At 33.3% G+C, this 19434-nt stretch overlaps 2 protein-coding genes across 2 annotated transcripts in view; both read right to left on the bottom strand.

The window, feature by feature from the left end:
- Nucleotides 1-5861: 5861 nt before the first annotated feature.
- LOC134244582 (nodal homolog 4-A-like) lies at nt 5862-12732 on the bottom strand. The gene is made up of 2 exons (XM_062726836.1): nt 12429-12732; nt 5862-6744 (listed from the first exon to the last, which is right to left on the bottom strand). Exons 1-2 carry the CDS (start codon nt 12730-12732, stop codon nt 6056-6058), a joined length of 993 nt encoding a protein of 330 aa, XP_062582820.1. The 3' UTR covers nt 5862-6055.
- A 4583-nt stretch (nt 12733-17315) lies between these two features.
- LOC134244606 (uncharacterized) overlaps nt 17316-19434 on the bottom strand; it is an 8184-nt gene continuing 6065 nt past the window's right edge. The window contains exons 3-4 of the mRNA XM_062726861.1: nt 18186-18296; nt 17316-17666 (exon numbers count right to left, since the gene is read on the bottom strand). Of these exons, the coding sequence (XP_062582845.1) occupies nt 17553-17666; nt 18186-18296 (225 nt within the window). The 3' untranslated portion in view covers nt 17316-17552. The remainder of the gene's footprint in view (nt 17667-18185; nt 18297-19434) is intronic.

Genomic DNA, 19434 nt, shown 5'->3' with positions numbered 1-19434 from the left:
ATCCAAAGACAGATCTTGTCACAAAGAATGCACATTTGAAATATGAAAGTCATGGCTCCACTAAATCAAAAGTTATTGGCAAGGTTAGAGTTTTTGCGGACAAACAGACAGACAGATAGACGGACGGACACGACAAAAACTATATACCCCCGAAACTTCGTTTACGGGGGCATAAAAATGTCCCCTATGCCGTAATAATTATGGTATAATAGCCCTAGGGGATATTCTCAGATATTCTCATTCATGAAAAGAATAATTAAAGGTTAAAAACGTCAAAAACCTGTGTCCGCAGTGCACAATGTCTATATTGACGTGTTCTTATTTCAATAGAACCAGTCAAGTTACTTAAGATATGTTTGTATAAAATAACAATTACTAAGGTGAGATATCAGCTAGAGTATACTTTTCTTCACTATTTTCTTTTGGTACCGATATAAGTAAGTAAGTAAATGGTTCATTATAGTGACATGCGTTATGTACAACTACAACAACTGTCAGCAAATATACATATAATAGGAATTTAAACACCCGGCCCATCGGGCCTATATGTCACTTTTAACAATATAACATTCATTAAGGGTACAAAGATATTACGCATTGGGTTTATTATAAATAATAATAGACTGTCTGTAAGTATATGCTGAATATATGAATTTTCCGATCTGTCTTGGGAAATTTACTAAAAGAAATTTGGATTTGTCTAAATCTGACATTTTGATATCAAATGAAGTTGGGTTAAATCCAATACTGGTAAAAAAGATTGCTCTAAGATTTGAATATGATGTACAATGAAGCAAAAAGTGGCATTCAACTTCTGCACTATTTGAAGAACATAGAGTACAGAGTCTGTCTGATAGAGCCTCCCCCTTATACCGTCCTGTTTCTATTCTTATACGTGACACACCGCATCTAAATTGAGCAAGTATAGAACGATGACACTTTGGGATATCCATTGTTACATATTTCTCGGTTTGAAAATCAGATTTTACGGTGTAAAGACGAATAATGACCCCCATCGAATAATGACCGGGGGTCATTTTTCGACAGCGAAAAATGACCCCCGGTCATTATTCGACGTAGAAAAATGACCCTTTTGCCCGTAGAAAAAGCTTCATCACCCTAAAAGTTTGCAGAACCCACGTGAAGAAAAATGACCCCCTGTAGATTAATGCTAAAAATTTTAGGGGGTGAAAAAAAAATTTAATAAAGAAGCATATTGGCCAAAATGCTCACCTGAGCTTATTGGGAATAAACTGATGATATGTTGATCTCATAACATTATACAATTATAGCTATATTTTAAGGTCAATGCAATGATTCAGAATCTAAAGGAGTAAAAGATTTATCAAGCCTTAAGGGTTAGGTAAACATTGTTTTTTGATGGTGGAAATCATCGAACTGACAGAAAAAAATCAGCAGTATTATATATATTATTATATCCTCCGCTTGAAAAGCGGGAGGGGATATAGTGATCGGGATGTCCGTCCGTCCGTCTGTTACGCTTTGAGGTATCCATCTCTTATCCGCAAATCCTCATATATAAAAAGATGTGTTTGTGAAACAGCTATGCCCCTGTATGGCAACATAGTGAAGATTAATCTTTTCTTAAATGCAATTTAAATATATTGATACCCAAAGTAGGGTCTTCTCACAAGAAATACAACTGCAAAATAGGAAAGCCCTAGCACCACTTGTTCAAAAGTAATGGCTAAGGATAAGTTTTTGAAAGGTAGGTCAAACTCAAAGGTCAAAGTTGATGGTTTCTTAAGAAAATGTTTAATGTAACAAGGATTACATATGTGAAGTATGAATACCCTACCCCTTACCGTTCAAAAGTTATGACCAAGGTAAAAAAAATCATAAGTACGGAAATCTCCAAGGTCAAGGTCAAAAGGTCAAAGTTTTTAGTATCCAATAAAAGGTAATGCCAAAAAACTACATATTTGAAGTATGAGAGTACTAGTATCTACCGTTTGAAAGTTATGGCCAAAGTAAAAATTTGGCATTTTTGTGTAAAATGGGACAAACTCCAAGGTAAAGGTCAAAAGGTCAAATTTGGTAGTACCCAAAGTAAGGTCTTGTCACAAGGAATACACATATTAAATATGAAAGTCATAGCTCCAATAAATGAAAAATTATGGTCAAGGTTAAGGTTTTTGCGGACAAACAAACCACCAGATAGACAGATTGACATACAGACGGACACGATAAAACTATATACCCCCGAATCTTCGATTACGGGGACATAAAAAGAAATGGTCTTCAATTAACTTTTCATATTATGATACATTATAAAGAAGACGTTACAACAATAAAAATGTTTGTTCTGATTTTCATATTAAATTCTCTGAAAAATATACTCAGAACTGAGTAAAAGGGTGGAGTAAATCAAGAATTAAGGTAGAACCTATGTCGGAAAAGTCTTTGTCACAAGATTTTCAAACTTTTCAAAATGATAAATTAGTACTTGATTATCAATCAGTTAAAATATCATGATATGTTTCCTTGTTTTTTAATCTAGAACAAGCTGTGAAACTTGGTATGGTATTTACATACTGCGACTTCACATTTCAAATATTTTTAGGGGTACTTGTCATAAAGGGAGTATGAAAAATCACAAAAATACTTCTTCAAACATCGTCGTTTATAAACTTTATTAACTGAATATTTTATCAAGAATAATTTCTTTTTTATTCAATTAGCATAAAAGATAAGTCCACTATTAAAAAAAAAATAGTCAAATGAACTCTATTACTTTTAGTAAATTATGCACCCTACATTTGTAAATATTTTTTAGAAGTCTTTGTCACAATATTTTCAATCTTTAATATGATGAAGAACATAGCCAAATGATTACAAAAAGTGATTAAAATATATACCTTTTCCCCTCTAACTAATGCTTTAATCATGGCGAAGTAAATTATGATATGATAGTACTTGTGTGAAGGCTTAACTTCATTTCAATATTTTATCTAGAGCCTCTTTCAGAATTATTGAAAGGTATAGAGTTTTATTTATATTTTTGCTTTTCATTTATTATTATTTTTTTTGTTTTGATTTAACGTAATGTTCTTTGGGGGGGGGGGGGGATAAAAATTTCCTCCTCTTTCATTGTCAAATAGGATTTGCCAAACTTAAACAAGCTAAAAGTTGAAATGACGGAAAATTTTATTTTTCCTATAAAAGAGTATTTAAACCTGATTTTTGCATGGTTTGATTTCTCAAAACAAGTGGAATATCATTCTTTAAGCAACCATTAATAGGAGGAATATTAAAAAAAAAATTATTTACTTGACAATTAAAGAATCTCTTTTCAAACACAATTTTAGTATTGAAAGACTACGTGAATCTCTTAATTATTTCATACGACTTTTTGTATTTTTCTGGTTACAGAAAATGCATAAAATTAGTTTCTCTGTAAAAAAGATATCATAGAGCGTATAATTTGTATCACTTTAAAGGGGGTCATTTTTCAATGGGGGTCATTATTTTATAGGACTAACATATAAAATAATGACCCCCTAGGACTTTTTTTCTACAAAAAATGATTTTTTTCTACGGGTGGGGGTCAATTTTTGTCGTTGAAAAATGACCCCCCGGTCATTATTCGATGGGGGTCATTATTCGTCTTTACAACGGCTCGGTAAGTTCTAAGTTTTGGGACGTTTTGGAGATCTTCATTCCATGCGTTTAAAAATTTTCGACGAAGTTTTTCTTCCACTATGGTTAAGTTTTACCAAATTTTAAAGTTGGCTATAACTTTTGAACAGTTGGTGCCAGGGCTTTCATACTTTACTTATGTTTTCTTCTCAGAAAATATCTTGGGTAAAAAAAAATGTTGATCCTGATTTTGGAATTTGACCTACTTTTGAACGTTGGTCACAGGTGCTTAGGTTCGACCTACTTTTGAACCTTGTATATAAACTTTTGAGCAATTGGTGCTAAGGCTTTTATGTTTCACAAATGTCGTTTCTAGTATTTTAGAAGTTCTCTATTCAGCATAGACCGACATTTTCACTCACCCACACAAGCAAAATCTCATCTAAAAATAAAAAAGTAACATAAGTAACATGTGAATATGAAACTTCTGGATTTTGGCTTTGAAATTTCACTGAATGAAAATTTTTATACAGTTGTTTTGCGTGTTGTATCATTCATAGAATTTTCGATACTTGTTCTGCACACAAAAATTTGGAAGAATATTTCTTAATTTGATTTAATGTGGCTCCAGCATGTTTATTTCAGCTAGCAGCTGTACGATTTTCAAATGCAAACACTGAACAGTTTCCCCCTTGTACATGTAACAACCATTATATAGCTCTTTTATAAATAACATAAGGAAAATTTTGCTCTACATCACCGCTTTACTAGCAGCCTCTGAAACACAGTAAATGTATAGTCAACGAGGTTAAGATGTACTAACAATGGACTTAGATCGATTAGTACACGTACCCTCGTCTTTGATCTACATGTAGTAACTTATCACCATGGTACCTGAAATATTTCTAACAATATCCAAAATCTAGGTAATTCTGTCAAGGGCGGGCTCTTATGGCGAACGAATGTGTTATTCTGGTAAAAAAACGACATGCTGTTTTTTTTTTTTTTTTGATGAGAAAACGTAGAGTTGGCGTTTTTAGATGACCATGCAAACATTATGATATCTCTAAAAATTAATAGTAAGACATATAATACTGGGGGTCAAAGTATTAAATCTTCATTTTTTTAAGTTGATTGTCTTCGCGCCTTTGCCGACCGTAGTTCTTAACTTTTTAAATAAAAATAATACCCAGAAAAATGAGTGCGAAAGATTACTGATTCGCTTTTACAAGATTAAAAAAGATGTATTCTATTTACTTTACTATCGTCCGTCCAGGCCATATATAATTAGTGTTATTGTATTCGATCACATGACTGAAAGTAGAAGGCGGAAGGGGGTGGAGAGCTTTTGTATCTTTGAAGATTTTAAAATTCAAAGCTAAATACTAGTATATATTATATTTTTCATCCGCTTTTACAACCCAATTTTATTCGAACATTACTACAACATCTTGATTTCACTGTACGATAACTCGAACATTACCACATCACCTCGATATCACTGTACGATAATTCGAACATTACCACAACACATCGATTTCACTTTACGATAATTCGAACATTACCACAACACCACGATATCACTGTACGCAATTCGAACATAACAACACCTCGATTTCACTGTACGATAATTCGAACATACACTGTAACAACACCTCGATTTCACTGTACGATAATTCGAACATTACCACAATACCTCGATATCACTGTACGATAATTCGAACATTACCATAACACCTCGATATCACTGTACGATAATTCGAACATAACAACACCTCGATTTCACTGTACGATAATTCGAACATTACCACAATACCTCGATATCACTGTACGATAATTCGAACATTACCATAACACCTCGATATCACTGTACGATAATTCGAACATTACCACAACACCCCGATATCACTGTACGATAATTCGAACATTACCACAACACCCCGATATCACTGTACGATAACTCAGAGTGAGAGGAGATAACCAGCCTTTCAATGAAGAATGGACATTAATCTTCAACAGTATATTCTGATCAAAATCTGCCATCGTCAGTAAAAAACAGTGTAGAGGTACTGTGAGAAATGAACTCATTATAAATGTTTGGATAAGGAGGGGAGGGGCTTCCAGGTTATAGGTGCCTGGTCAGGCAAAAAAAAAAAATTAAATTAAATTAAGGTTTCCAGATCTTCTGATTTATTCAATAAAATATGTTCAAAAACAATTTATTCGTCGGTTTTTGCATACTTTATTTTTTCTGTCAAATTTAACAACGACTGATAACAACATAGACTATAAATAAATTAACAATATATGAGCTCCTTATTTTTCTAAAAGAGCTCCTCATTGAGTATAAGTAGAATAAAAATTCATCAAAAACCCATTCTGCAAAATACTGCCTCGTTGTAGAGTTTCCATGCACCAACAAATGAGTAACCATATGTTCCCCTGCCTTCTCATTTCACTCGCATCCGCACTCCTCAGCCACCATGTTCTTATGGTGTTTAACAAGAATCTGGTCATCTTCAAAATAAAGAATGCTTAATGGACTTAAAGTCTTTGGTACACAGCACGGTAGCGGAAAGTTTCCTTTTGCCGATTGTCGCATTAGACTCTGCATCATTGCATGGTTTGTTACTGCTCTTTGCTGCGTCACACTGGTGGAACAAATTCCTTTACACACCCTTGCGTTGTAAGTCTTTGGAAAAATAATATATTGTCCCCAGCCAAGGTTTGAAAAGCTTATACGCATGTTGGACAAGTGGCAGTCCCTCCTCCGTCGACGGGCTGCTCTTTTGTTTCGTGAATGGTGTTCATCAGTTATCTCCTCAGAAACATTACTTATTTTTGATAGTTTGTTCAACTGTGTTCTGTCATTTGAAAATATCAGTAATATACTATCATCTCTTGAGACTTTATTTTGTTTCACCTCTACATGCAAGTCTTTCTCGATTTTTGATATCCAAGGTCGAACGAAGGCTGTGATATCGTAACTATTAGATGCACTGCACTGAAATGTTCGAATGGTTTTATTCATACGCTTTATTTCTATTTTCAACCATCTCCTGCGAAATGTGTGAGTATTAAACCGAAGTTCCACGTGGTGCACATCATCGGTTGGTGGAAGTGCCCGGATATTGAAAACATCATCTAAAGAAAAAAGAACTTCATGAGTCATCCAAAGAATTTCGAAGCAAGCATCTATACATTCTAAACAAGATGTATTTTTTAACAGAGCTGCCATATACTCGGTTATGACCATGGTTTATTCAAAATGTCATTGGCTGAATCATTCAGAGGAACAAATAACATTTTGTATAACATAACTTGCCTACGTCACAATGAGTTACGTCAAAAATGTATTACTCCGCTTGACGTTACTTTTAAAATATTACTCAATTTGAAGCCTTTTTCCGGGGGAAATATTGTCTCATTGTCTACACTCAAATTAAATTATAAGGAATGAAGCTAATTTCAACCTATGTTATCCGATATAACAAAACTTTCTGTTTCGCGGTTTATAAAGCGTAAACTGCCCCAAGTTATGTTATATCGGATAACATAAGTTGAAAGAAGCTTCATTCCTTAAATACTTGTAAAAAGATATTTTAAAAAAAAAAAATAATAAAAATTTTACTGCATTTGCTTATGAATTGGATTCATTGATGCCATAACGTCAATGATTAATGATAAGAAATTATTGTCATCAAAATGATGATGTAGGGCTCTCAAGGTGAACCACGTGCTGATACCCTAGATCTTTGTCGTGATAATGCCTATGATTTCTGCAGAGTAGGTTATGCTGCACCATGTGCACGGCGCGGTGCAAAATGTAGAAAAATAATTCTTGTGTCATTCGTAGGTGTAGCATATCCAAATCAATTTTTACTTGTTGAATTTTTTTCAATTTTTATTCACCATGCACTTTTATCACGTCGTTTTTATCCGGAAAATCATGACGATTGACTTTCGTATCTCACACACTCCCAAGATGGGGAGTATCTATTGTAAAGTCTTTTTATTTAAGCATGAATTATCAATTATCGGATGCGAAATGATAATGTAATTGAAACATGATAACAGCGATTAAAACTTAGCTTAAAGCAAGTTTTTAAAATATTTTACTCATGATTTTGTTCATGTTATCCTTTAAAAATTATTTTACTGAACTAATAAAAAAATAACATCTCATTTCCCCATATGCACTTTCTAACACAACCACCAATAGATCGGCCGCTGCTGCGGCCGATAATAACTTTTACAACAAATCAATGTAATTATTAAAAAAAAATGGAAACCCCATAAATAGGGTTAAAATGACGAAAAAATAAACCAGCAATACCAGACTGTCCATAAACAAGTCCAACTACCAGGTCTCGACTATGGATGAATCAAAAGTTGTTTTGCATTTAATAACAGATGGTCATTCATCTTTTAGATAGGATAAACACGTCAATAAAAGGTTTTACTCTACCTTTCCATAATTGTCGTTATTTTTGAATAAGTAAGGCAGCACTTGGTCAATAACTATATTTACAGCTACTTACATGTAACTTGAACTAATTATGTTGAAGTCGCCAATTACGGGTTGTCTTAGCTTAAAGCTATGAATGCTACGATTTGCGTCAGTTAAGAAAAACCACTGTTCATTTATTGGCCATTCTTTATTATCAGTTACAACATATTGAAAATCAACATTAACGTTTTTATTCACTGCAGCAAGGATTACATAAAAGATGTAGGTGTAAACAACTTAGCACTTGTCATCGGTTAAAACTCGGAACTTATTCACAGGTTCATATACTGTACTAGTACGTGGGGGGTATCGACTTATCAATTTCAATAAACCATGAATTATCAGTCAAAAGCACACAAGATTTTGATAATTTGTTGAATAAAGATGAATTAAAATATTTGATAACAATACTGGAAAACATATTCGAAATAACTATTTACTTAGAATTGTATAAAAGTATTCTCCAACGGGAAATTAAAAATGTAAAATTAAATTTTAAAAAGAAGACATTTTATACCTATCCATTTGTAACTAGCATGACTAGGTTAGAGAGGATTAAGTACAAATGTGCGGTGGGTGTGGGATGGGTGTGGGGTAGGTGGGTCGCTTGGCTGTACATGTAAGTGAATGGATGCGTGTGTAACGCAAGTAACAATTCTTATCAGTATCCATATACTCTTTATCTATCATTACAAACTACTTGCCATGACTCTCATAAAAACAGACTCAAGTTAATTATTTTATTGAAAACAAGCTAATTCAGAGAATTCGTGTCCCCCGCTTAGGGAAAAAGTCGGCTCCCCCTGACTGAATCTGTAGAATTATTAAATGTATACATGTATACTGAAGGAAATAAAATACATGTATGTCAATATGCATATAAAGATTTGATTGCTTATTCTTTATTACGTGTATAGAAGATTTTTTCATATGGAATATTTATCACACTGTAATGATGATTTTATAACCTCATAAATTTTTCATTTCACATGCTGAATACTATCATTTAGTAAAAAAAAAAAAAGTATTTTTTTAAAAAAAAAAAAAAAAAAAAAAAGAACGGTCCGACCGAGATTCGATCCCGGGACCTCTCACATTTGAAGCGAGAGACATAACCAATAGACCACGCAGTCGCTTTACCCGGTGAGAAGTACATGCAGAACTGAAGTCACATACATGTATATATTCATGTTTTCATGTTCGGTATTCTCAAAATTTTACACAATCCATGGTGTTTGATTTATTTAGCCTTTATTAAACAGTTCTAATAGATGTAATAAGAACATAAAGTTCGCCGAGCACCTGTTTTATACGCAATAACTCTCCTCATGCCCCTGCGCTAAAAATAGCGACATATAATACTATAAATACTAATAAAACAAACGGGGCGGGGCACTTTGAGAGGGGCGAGAGACGTCCTAGGGAGTTTTGGTATAAAATTACATTGCATCAGCTCAAAATCTTCTTGAAATATCGCCCGGAAATGATAGTGTTACACACAGACAGAATGTATAAATTTACGACCTTGAACTTTGACCTTTTGACCTCAAAATCAATAGGGGTCTTCTTTAGGCCACAGAGAGTTGTTATGTAAAATTTCATTGCAATAGCTCAAATGGTTCTAGAGATATCGTGTGGAAACGAAAGTGTTTTAACAGACAGAATTTGCTTATTTATGACCTTGACCTTTGACCTTTTGACCTCAAAATCAATAGGGGTCTTCTTTAGTCCATAGGGAGTTACTATGCTAAATATCATTGCAAAAGCTCAAAGGGTTCTCGAGATATCGTGTGGAAACGAAAGCGTTACAGACAGACAGAAAGACGGACGGACGGACGGACGGACGGACGGACGGACAAACCCAAATTAATATCCCCCACTTTTCAAGCGGGGGACAAAAAAGGCACATGACATTTATGAAGTCCTACAAAAGATTGCTAAGACTGTGTATTGTAATACGAGCCCGGAAGTTTACGTACGGTGGCTTTGACATAGATTAATAAGATTACAATTTAGAGGTATAAGATTTAGATTGTATATACAATCGCACGATTTAAGGCCGGATTGATGACAATGAAAGCAATAAGGCGGCGAGTGGACAGGTCAAAGATTACGAGACGACTGATTAGCCCACTCTGAGTATACTGATACAGAAATAAGCGGATTAATAGAAAGTAAATGAGCTGTCGCTCCTAATGTCTGAAATACGTGCGAAAATTATCAAATGGTAGACGCTTTAATAACTCATAAAAGTATTTGGCAGTTGACATATTATTTTAAAATAGTTTTTTCTATTTAATTAGTAATCCTTAGTATATTATATGCATTAAAACATAATCCTAAAATTACTAGAGATAATTTTTTTTTAATCAAATATCAATATTTTTTATATGAGCATGAACTATATTGACTATATTTTGAAATGTGGGCAAGAAAATTTTTCTAAACATTTATTATCTATTTCTGATATTTTCTTCTTTTACAGTGTACGATCTTTTTTTTTTTTTCTTAACAAACCCCGTGTATATTTTTTTTTTCATTTTAACGATTATATCTTTTTTAAAAAAGTGAAAACCCAAGGAAAATGTTTCTTGGGCAAAAGAAAAATATACCAATGAGGCAATCTTTGAATTATTGTATGCTCCCCCCTATTCCGACTCAGGGTTAAATTAATGGATCGGTAGATGGAAAAATCTTTTTGCAAAAAATTTACTCGTGTCCTGGAATGTAAAAAACAAAACAAAACAATTTTTTTTTTAGTCAGGCCATTTTTAATCAGTCGGTCGGGAAAGGGAAGCCAAACAATTCTTAATTAAAGATCGCCTGAGTTACACCGGCGTGGGATTTTTTTTTAAATTTTGAATTAGATTTCAATGTTGAATTTAAATCCTTTAAAAACTGTTAAAAGAAGGAAGTAATTAATATTGGACATGAGAAAATTGGAAACTGACTCTACAATGTATATTTGTTGAATTTTACGAATCCACAAACTCGCTGTTTTAATTGGACTGATCATTCAATCACATGTTTCTTCTGTCACTTTGATTTTGATCATATATTTATTCATTTATTTTCCTTGGTGGTTTGCCTTAAATAAGTATTTAAAACAATTTAAACGGTGTATCTGAATAAAAAGAATGTGAAAGAAGAGAATGAAAACGATTAACCAAAAATAAGTAAGATGTTTGACTGAATTTTTTTTAGAGATATTCTTTTTGTAAAAATAAAAGATAACATCTTCTCAATTTAGACACACAAAAGTTATCTATTTTCATTTATTAACCTCTGAAAACATAAAACATTATTTTCGTGTGAAAAGTTTGTAAGACATTTCTTAAACAAGTTGTTAAAAAGGGAACCAGAGGCGTTTTTTTTAAATTTAATTTTATTTTATCTGTTCGTATATTTATAAAAAAAATCTTAAAATTATGAAAAGTTTTGTCGTATTGTACTTGTTTCAGTTTTTGAAAAAGAATTTCTTTCTTCATTTTTTAAAAAAACCCGTAATATGCCTACTAATTTTTAGATTAAATTAAAAATTTGGCAAATGAGCAGGCTAATTCTACATCCATTGGCAAGACATGATTATTCTAAACTTCTTTCCATTCTTTTACATATATATACAATTTGAATGTGGTAAAAAAACAAGAATTTCATATCATTTAATTCAAAATTCTGTGAAAGTGATCTGGATGCCCATATTCAGTCTAATATCATTTAAAAGCAAAATGAGTTGCAACTTCGATGTGGGAAATTTTTTTTTAAAGAATGTAATTAACTATTTAAATAGTAGAAAATATGAACATTTATAAACTCTTGCCGTTCATATTTGCGATGGAATCACTATTTATGCGCTTATAATTGAAGCAAAAATACATCATAACATTGTCGTCATGTACAATATTAATTTATTATATTATGATACTATACATTCCATTGCACAGAAATCATTTTTCTGAAACAATTTAATACTCTCTTTTAGTCTAACTCATTATAAAGGTTAAAATTACATTCAAATTTATCGTAACCGCACATTTTAACAGCAAAATAAAATTCTCAGCTCATATTGCTTTAAGAAGAGGCCAAAACAAATAAATTACCATTTACTGACTGAGAGAGACGTGCACTGGTCCCAGATGGAAATACACTGGGTTACTCCACTCGTAAAATTATGCCCGATACACATCATTTCATCAAACTAGATTTTTATAAGCATCATAAAAGATTTTTTTTTAGAATTGAAGAGACTACCAGGTCTCTTTCATTTAATAGAGTACAGAGAGACAAAATAATTTGATACTGAATTTTATCACGGGACACTGACCTTGTGGTGCTATGCTTCGTATTGTGTTGACCTCCCCTTTGATGTCAATGTTGGATTGAGCAGCTTTAGACAGGGAATGTCCGTCCACCAAATTCTGGTAAAATGTCAGCATAAATTTGTTGGCGTTTCCTAGTGATGGCATTGCTCCCTCTAAATGTTCATTTAAAGGGAAAGGTCTAGTAGACGAAAGGAGTGAAACGTGCGGGGAACTCAGTCCATGTAAATTATCTCTAAGAGTGGCACCGATCACAGAATGCAGAAGCAATGAAAATTTCGTCAGCAAAGTCAGTTTGGCCATGATGTGGAGATTTTGGATCTAACACACCTGATTTCGCATCAGTTTAATTTCAATGTGAGGTGAGAGGAGTGAGGGGGAATTAAGGGGATTACAGGCGTTCCTCTATCGCCGAAGCTATCTGTGTCACTCCGATCCCAGGCCCGTCCGACTAATCCCTCCTGATCCCCCTCTGTTGTTGTTACCATTAAAACGGGATGAAATTTTTATAATAGATACATCGATGTTGAATAGCGTTTAAGCTCTCCCAGTAAAAGGTCTACAGAGTCTTGCTTTATATAGTAGTTTGCAGAAAAATACGATACGCCCATGATGCTGGCATGCAATAGGCTATGATCCATTTATACTCTGTTATATATTTATTTATAAATTATAGGACAATCGTGACATTCTTACTAGAAACAGGGAATTCCTTGTTTTCATTCCTTGTAATTTCTTTTCTTTAATGTAATTGCAGCACTATTAGTGTGTAAATACATGAACGTCCATTTGTAGATCTATATATCGCACACCACGTGAAACACTTCTCTTTGTGTTTTTCATCGTTTTTAGTCTTAACGCTTAATTAATTTAGTGGACAGATATCGGCATTAAAGACATATGCACATGTACAGTAATATAATGGAGTTGAAACATGGTCAGCATTACAAGTATATGCTACTCAGTAGAAAATGTAAGTAAAAAAAAATATATAAATGCACGCATGTAATACAAATGATAAGGAAAAATTAAAACCATGGTGAAAAAAATGGATCATATATATTTAAATGAACATATCAAGGGTAATCAATGTCTTACCGTCTTTCTTTAAATATTGTGGTCATTTGCCCAGATCTAGAGAGGGTTGGGTGAGGGTTGGGGGGGGGGCGGGCAGGGGGGCGGCGGAATCTTACTTACTTAGTCCTCTTCGTGCTCTGAGCAGATAAGGCCCGAAATCTGCAGAGTTATTAAAGGTAATGTATATAGTAAACCAACTAAAAGCGACATTGGAACCCCCCCCCCAAGGAATCGCGGAGTCCCCAAGAAACCGTAGATCCGTGTTAATTAGGTATGAAAAGTCATAAAATTTAGAAGAAGTCAGCGCCCCCACCAACCCCCGCGAATTAGTTTTTTTTTTTGTTTACAAAAGGATTACCCCTTTTATTGCTTGTAAAGAAAGTTCTGCGTTACATTTCTTATTGACTGGGGTGGACCCCTACCCCACCCCCAGGAAGAAAAATTCTGGATTCGCACCGCGCCTAGGTCCTCAAACATTTTGTAAAGTGCTTGAGGACAGGGCACCCCCCCCCCTTCGATATAGACCCCTGGGCTTTTTCGACTTTTTTCTTAAAAATAATCTTTCATTGACATATTTGTGATAAGACATATACCAACAAATCGAAAAATTACCTAAAACAAACGTTTTATAAAATCTACCTTATATTCTATATATAAAGTTAATTTATATATATATAGAGTGGGGTAGAAATTTTTATAAAATGTAAGTTTAAGTAAATTTTCTGAATTGATAGGATAGATTAAATCACAAATGTGTCATCCATGTATAATTTATGTGGAAAAAAGTCTATCTGGCCCGGGTATCTATATTGGGGGGGGGGGGGTCCTGTCCTCAAGCACCTTTGGGATCATTCAGCAATAATCACTCTTTAATAAAAATATCATCACGGTCATTTAAGAATCGTATAAGTCGTGTTTTGCAAATCCGATATACTGTTTTGCAAGTGAGGTAGTTTGAGTCGTCCACTAAATTCGCTAAACTTTGCATCCAAGATTTAACGCGAGATGTGATTGGTCAATAGTACTTTTCTAAAACAGGTCTGACCAATCACGCTCCGCCTTTTACCTATCATGGGTTTTTCCTAAATGTCGTCTATTGTAGGCTCGGGCCTTGTCGTGAACGAAAAAAGGCCACCGTATTTATTCAAATCGGAGAGGTTGTACGTTTTAACTGCAATTAACAAAAGAAAAAGATGAAGTCCGTGAACGCTGGAAATTTAGTTTTTGTTTTTCCATCTCCGGAAAGACTTCAAAACTGAAGAAAATGTACGAATTTTACCTCGTTTTAGTGGACGACTTAAGGTACATCGACTAGCATAACTGGATATCAAGTTACGAGGGGCGTTCAATAAATAATGTCATCAGGGCTCGGAAAGAAACAGAAATCCCTTTTCTATGATTTTGTCTTCATGATTTAACTAAAATATTCTCTTTTAAAAGACATATCCGTAACATTTTTATTCAATTTCTAATTGTTTTTAGAACACAGTTTTGAGTATGACTTTATAAAAATGGCGAATGATTTGCTGTTTGGTTTTTTCTTTCTGAAAGGTGCTTTCCTATTTGGGAAATGCATATTTATCTGTATTGTATGATTCTTTCTGTTTAGGCCTATGGGTTTGGATAATTTAATTGGCTGTTTCATTCTTTTTCAATTTTTTGGCAAACATTTTGCTTATGAAAAATTGAACTGCCTCCCTATATATGTATTTGAACAACAAGACCGCTGATATTTAAGAAAATAGCCTGTTTTTGTGCTCTTGCAAATTTTTGCGGCCTTTGCAGTTTTGTCAAGTACATCTTATTCTAAATTTGTTTTAAGGGTTTAACACAAAATTTCTTTCTGATCTGTTTGAATTTCAGAAAAACGTGGATAAGAACAATTTTTGATAATTGTTTAGATTTTCTGATTATTTATAAATATAGGGTAAAATTAAACTTTTTTTACAGTATGTTAAAACAGTATGACCCCTATGATGTCTATCAAATTTGCTATTTACGTCAATAAAACATAATCTGCCTAATATACAGGTTGTTGTTCCATGTCATTGTTGTTATTTTACGTTATGTGTGTATGAAACAGACATGTATTTCATGTTAATATATTTTTGATTTTACGTTATGCCAGTACTATGTTTGATTTTTTTACGTCATGCCAGCTACAATGAAATTATGTTTGATTTTACATTATGCAATAATTAGAAAAAGTCAGTATTATGTTTGATTTTACGTTATGCCAGTACCATGTTTGATTTTATGTTATGCCAAGACTGTGTTTTATTTTATATCATGTTACCAGTGATTTTACTATGTTTGATTTTACGTTATGCCAGAACTATGTTTGATTTTACATTATGGCAGTATTATGTTTGATTTTACTATGCTAGTATGTTTGATTTTATATTCATGGCTATGTTTGATTTTACTATGTTTGATTTTACATTATGGCAGTACTGTGTTTGATTATACGTTATGCCAGTACCATGTTTATAAACCAAAGCTTTATCCGGTCACTGCCCTAATAAAGCCTCGTGCATGTATTCCGACGTTCTAAAAGCATTGTGACGTCACATATACTGCAATGTTTACGCCATGCCGTCATAGTTTTAACTGCAGTGATGTGCCTAAATCTGTCGAAAATAGTTTTGGACGTTCAAATGTAAAATTTTGTTGCAGGATAAACAAAATAAATGTTAACTGTTTTGAAATATAAGCGATATTTGGGCTCGGGTCGAAAACGTAACCCTCGCCCTCTATCACGTTTCCTTACCCTTGCCCAAATATCGCTTATATTTCAAGACAGTAACCATGTATTTTATATTGATTTTACGTTATGAGGATACTACGACTATGTTTGATTTTACGTTATGTCGGTAAAATTGGAGGCTATGTTTGATTTTACCTTATGCCAGTACTATTTTTGATTTTACGTTATGCCAGTACTATGTTTGATTTTACTTTATGCCAGTACTATGTTTGATTTTACGTTATGTCGATATTATGTTTGATTTTACGTTATGTCAGTACTATTTTTAGCCGGGCTTATTGCTCAAAGAGCGATTGCCGGCTTATGTCATCCTGTTCAAGACAGGATGTCAACCCCATAGTCGCCATTTTAAAGTTACGTGCAAAAATATAGTTCTTACTCTCAACCGCTTCTGAGATAATACAAACGCTAAATAAAGCAACAAAAATAAAACGAAGTTTTATCTATATAAAATAAACATTTGTAGTAATGACTTTGAAAACTTCATAAGTCAAAGAACATAGTTCATTAGCGTAAGGATTTTTGATAATCAGTGTTACCGTAGTTCTCTACACATACGAGGTAAAGCAGGAGAGGGAACCAGACTGGCCTGTTTGTTTACATTCAGCTGCGGTACCAGATTAAATCTGATTCTGACAAAATCGGACCGTGGTATTAGGATTGCAAAACTCACTGTCAGTGTCTTACCATTTATATTGATAGTTTTAAAATAATTTTTTCATCAGAATATAAACGTGATTCATGTAAGAAATCCATTCTACTCTGTAAATGAGCCCGGCTCTCTGTACTTCTGAGTACTTTGATTTTAAGTTATGCCAGTACTATGTTTGATTAATAAAATTAAACATTGTACATTACTGGTCCCTGTGCCTTAAGCTATGTTTTACCTTTTGTCACATCTAATTCATACGAGTATTTGGAATATGGTAACTAAATTGTGAATTTCCCATCAATGTCTCAAACTATAGCATTATTTTTTGATAATTAAAATTGCTTTCTACATAAAAATAATTTGAAATTTAACATTTTCGAAAACAAAAACAAAGAAATATAACTCTTTATGTACACTGGATATCATTTGGCATTCCATAAAAAACGAACAAACAAACAAACAAACAAACGACATTATGTGATAGGAAAACGAAATAAAAACAAAACAATATGCATATTTAGTAGGAAATAATTGTGCTAACTCATTAATTACAGTTGATTTTAACTTTTCATGAAAAAGATCGGGAATAATTTAGTCACATTTTTTTCTTTTTGAATAAAAATGTTTTCATTGATACAATAGGATGTCTGTAAATATTGCTTCAAGTATAACACATCCCCCAACAAAGTACAGAAACCATGTTTTCTCTTTCGGTAAATCGCCTCTCCGAATAAAAACTATCTACAATGCAAAAAGAAGCGCAAGAAAATATTTCTTACAATAACTAGATCCACAAACACTGGTATTTGCAATTTTAAATAGTAAGTAAGTCCGATATATTTAATTAGATATGTAAGTTTTAAAAATGCTTTACTGGGTACAAATATAAACTTTTTATCAAACCGTTTCTAAGTCCAAAAAGAAATCTGAGTCACACTGAGTATATGTATGAAATGAAAATTGTTGCATAAAAAGAATTCAATTTCGACGAACTTGTCTCTTGACAAGCCCTCACCACGGGTCCTTATGACATTCATCATTTTAAGGATAGAACATTCTATCTAGGCCACACCCCACATAGTATCAGTCTTTGATCAATATGGTTCCACCCCTGGCCTGATGGTGGTGTCTCACTGTCTTGCAAATATAGGGTGTGATACGGATACCGAGTTGTACTCTATACATCATTTTTGTCAACAGACGTAAAGATATTACGGGGGGGTGTATGAAAAATGTTAATAATTTTTTAGAGACTCTTACCATGAATATTTCCAGAACCACGAACCCTATAAGAGTTATGCCAAGCATGAAATGTCCGCCGCCATAGGTTCCAAGCTCTGTCCCTCGGACCATGCTAAGTATGATGCTGATCTACAACATTAAACACAGAAAGTAGCTGAAGGAAACTGGGTTTCGCAGGAACAAATTTAGGTAGAGAACTGTACCTTTCTGGGACAAAAAAAAAATGTTGTCAAGATCACAGATATTCACAGTATGACGTAATTATGCACAGGTATGTAGCATCGTTTTTTTGAAAGTCGGGGGGGGGGGGGGGGGGGTAGTGGCAAAATTTTTTTAATGCAAACTTTCTTTTACTTTCAATTTTTTTTGGGCATACAATACTACATTTCCTTGATATCACTTCACTGTGATAAAAATTTGGGTTAGAGTTAGCTAAAATATGGAGAAGCTGTTTTTTTTGTATATATATATATATATATATATATATATATATATATATATATATATATATATCCAAAATTTAAACAATGTCTCAGTAATCGGACAACAATATTAAAAAAAGTAAAAAGAAAACACAAAAATCCTCAGTTAAGCTTTAGCGCTTTCATTTTCAATCTTCAGAAGCTTATATATATATATATATATATATATATATATATACACATGTATTAAAACACTAATTTCCGACTTATCATTAGGTGTCCCGGTAGGGCCATTCTCAAAAATGTTACAGCGTGTCAGGAAAGTGACAACGCACTAGAGTGAAGTAACAACGCGCTAATGCGTTCTTAAAAACGCACTAGCGCAAAGCAAAATACACAAGTGAAGTGTGTTTTTGAGAACGCATTGTGACCCATGGACCTCTTGTGTTATTAATTTACTTTGAAAAATTCATGGTTAGCACAAGTTAAGCCTTAACGATTGTCAATATTGGCCTGAACTCACAATGTGAACTAGTCGGTGATTGGTTTTATGGCCGCTGTGGAAATTGCTCATACAGAAACAAATCGCGAAACCAGGGCCCGAAAGTGTTGTACCCCCTTCCTCTCTTACATCCAGAAGATCGTAATTACTGGTTACCATATTCTGTTTTCTGACGTTTTTAATAGTCAATGATTCATAATATATAAAAGAAAAAATCTAGCGATGTTACTTTTTAAAAACTTAGGACGGCGTATTCGTGCCATATTGACAATGTAGAGAAAGTTTTAAAAAATCGTTAGTACGATTTAGAAAATCGTTTGTACGATTTAAAAATTGTTTGCAC

Source organism: Saccostrea cucullata, unplaced genomic scaffold (assembly GCF_032062105.1).
Source record: "Saccostrea cucullata isolate Sc308-1 unplaced genomic scaffold, CSIRO_AGI_Scuc_v1 ctg33, whole genome shotgun sequence".
In the NCBI taxonomy this organism is placed as follows: Eukaryota; Metazoa; Mollusca; class Bivalvia; order Ostreida; family Ostreidae; genus Saccostrea; species Saccostrea cuccullata.
This window is presented reverse-complemented; position numbering and strand designations above follow the sequence as displayed.

What these genes read in the sequence shown, in the direction of transcription:
- LOC134244582 (XM_062726836.1), bottom strand. Translation starts at nt 12,732, where the DNA reads ATGGCCAAACTGACTTTGCTGACGAAATTTTCATTGCTTCTGCATTCT. An exon ending in CATAGCACCACAAGGTCAGT is followed by an intron (nt 6,745 to 12,428) that starts GTCCCGTGATAA and finishes TTTTTTCTTTAG; the next exon opens with ATGATGTTTTCAATATCCGG.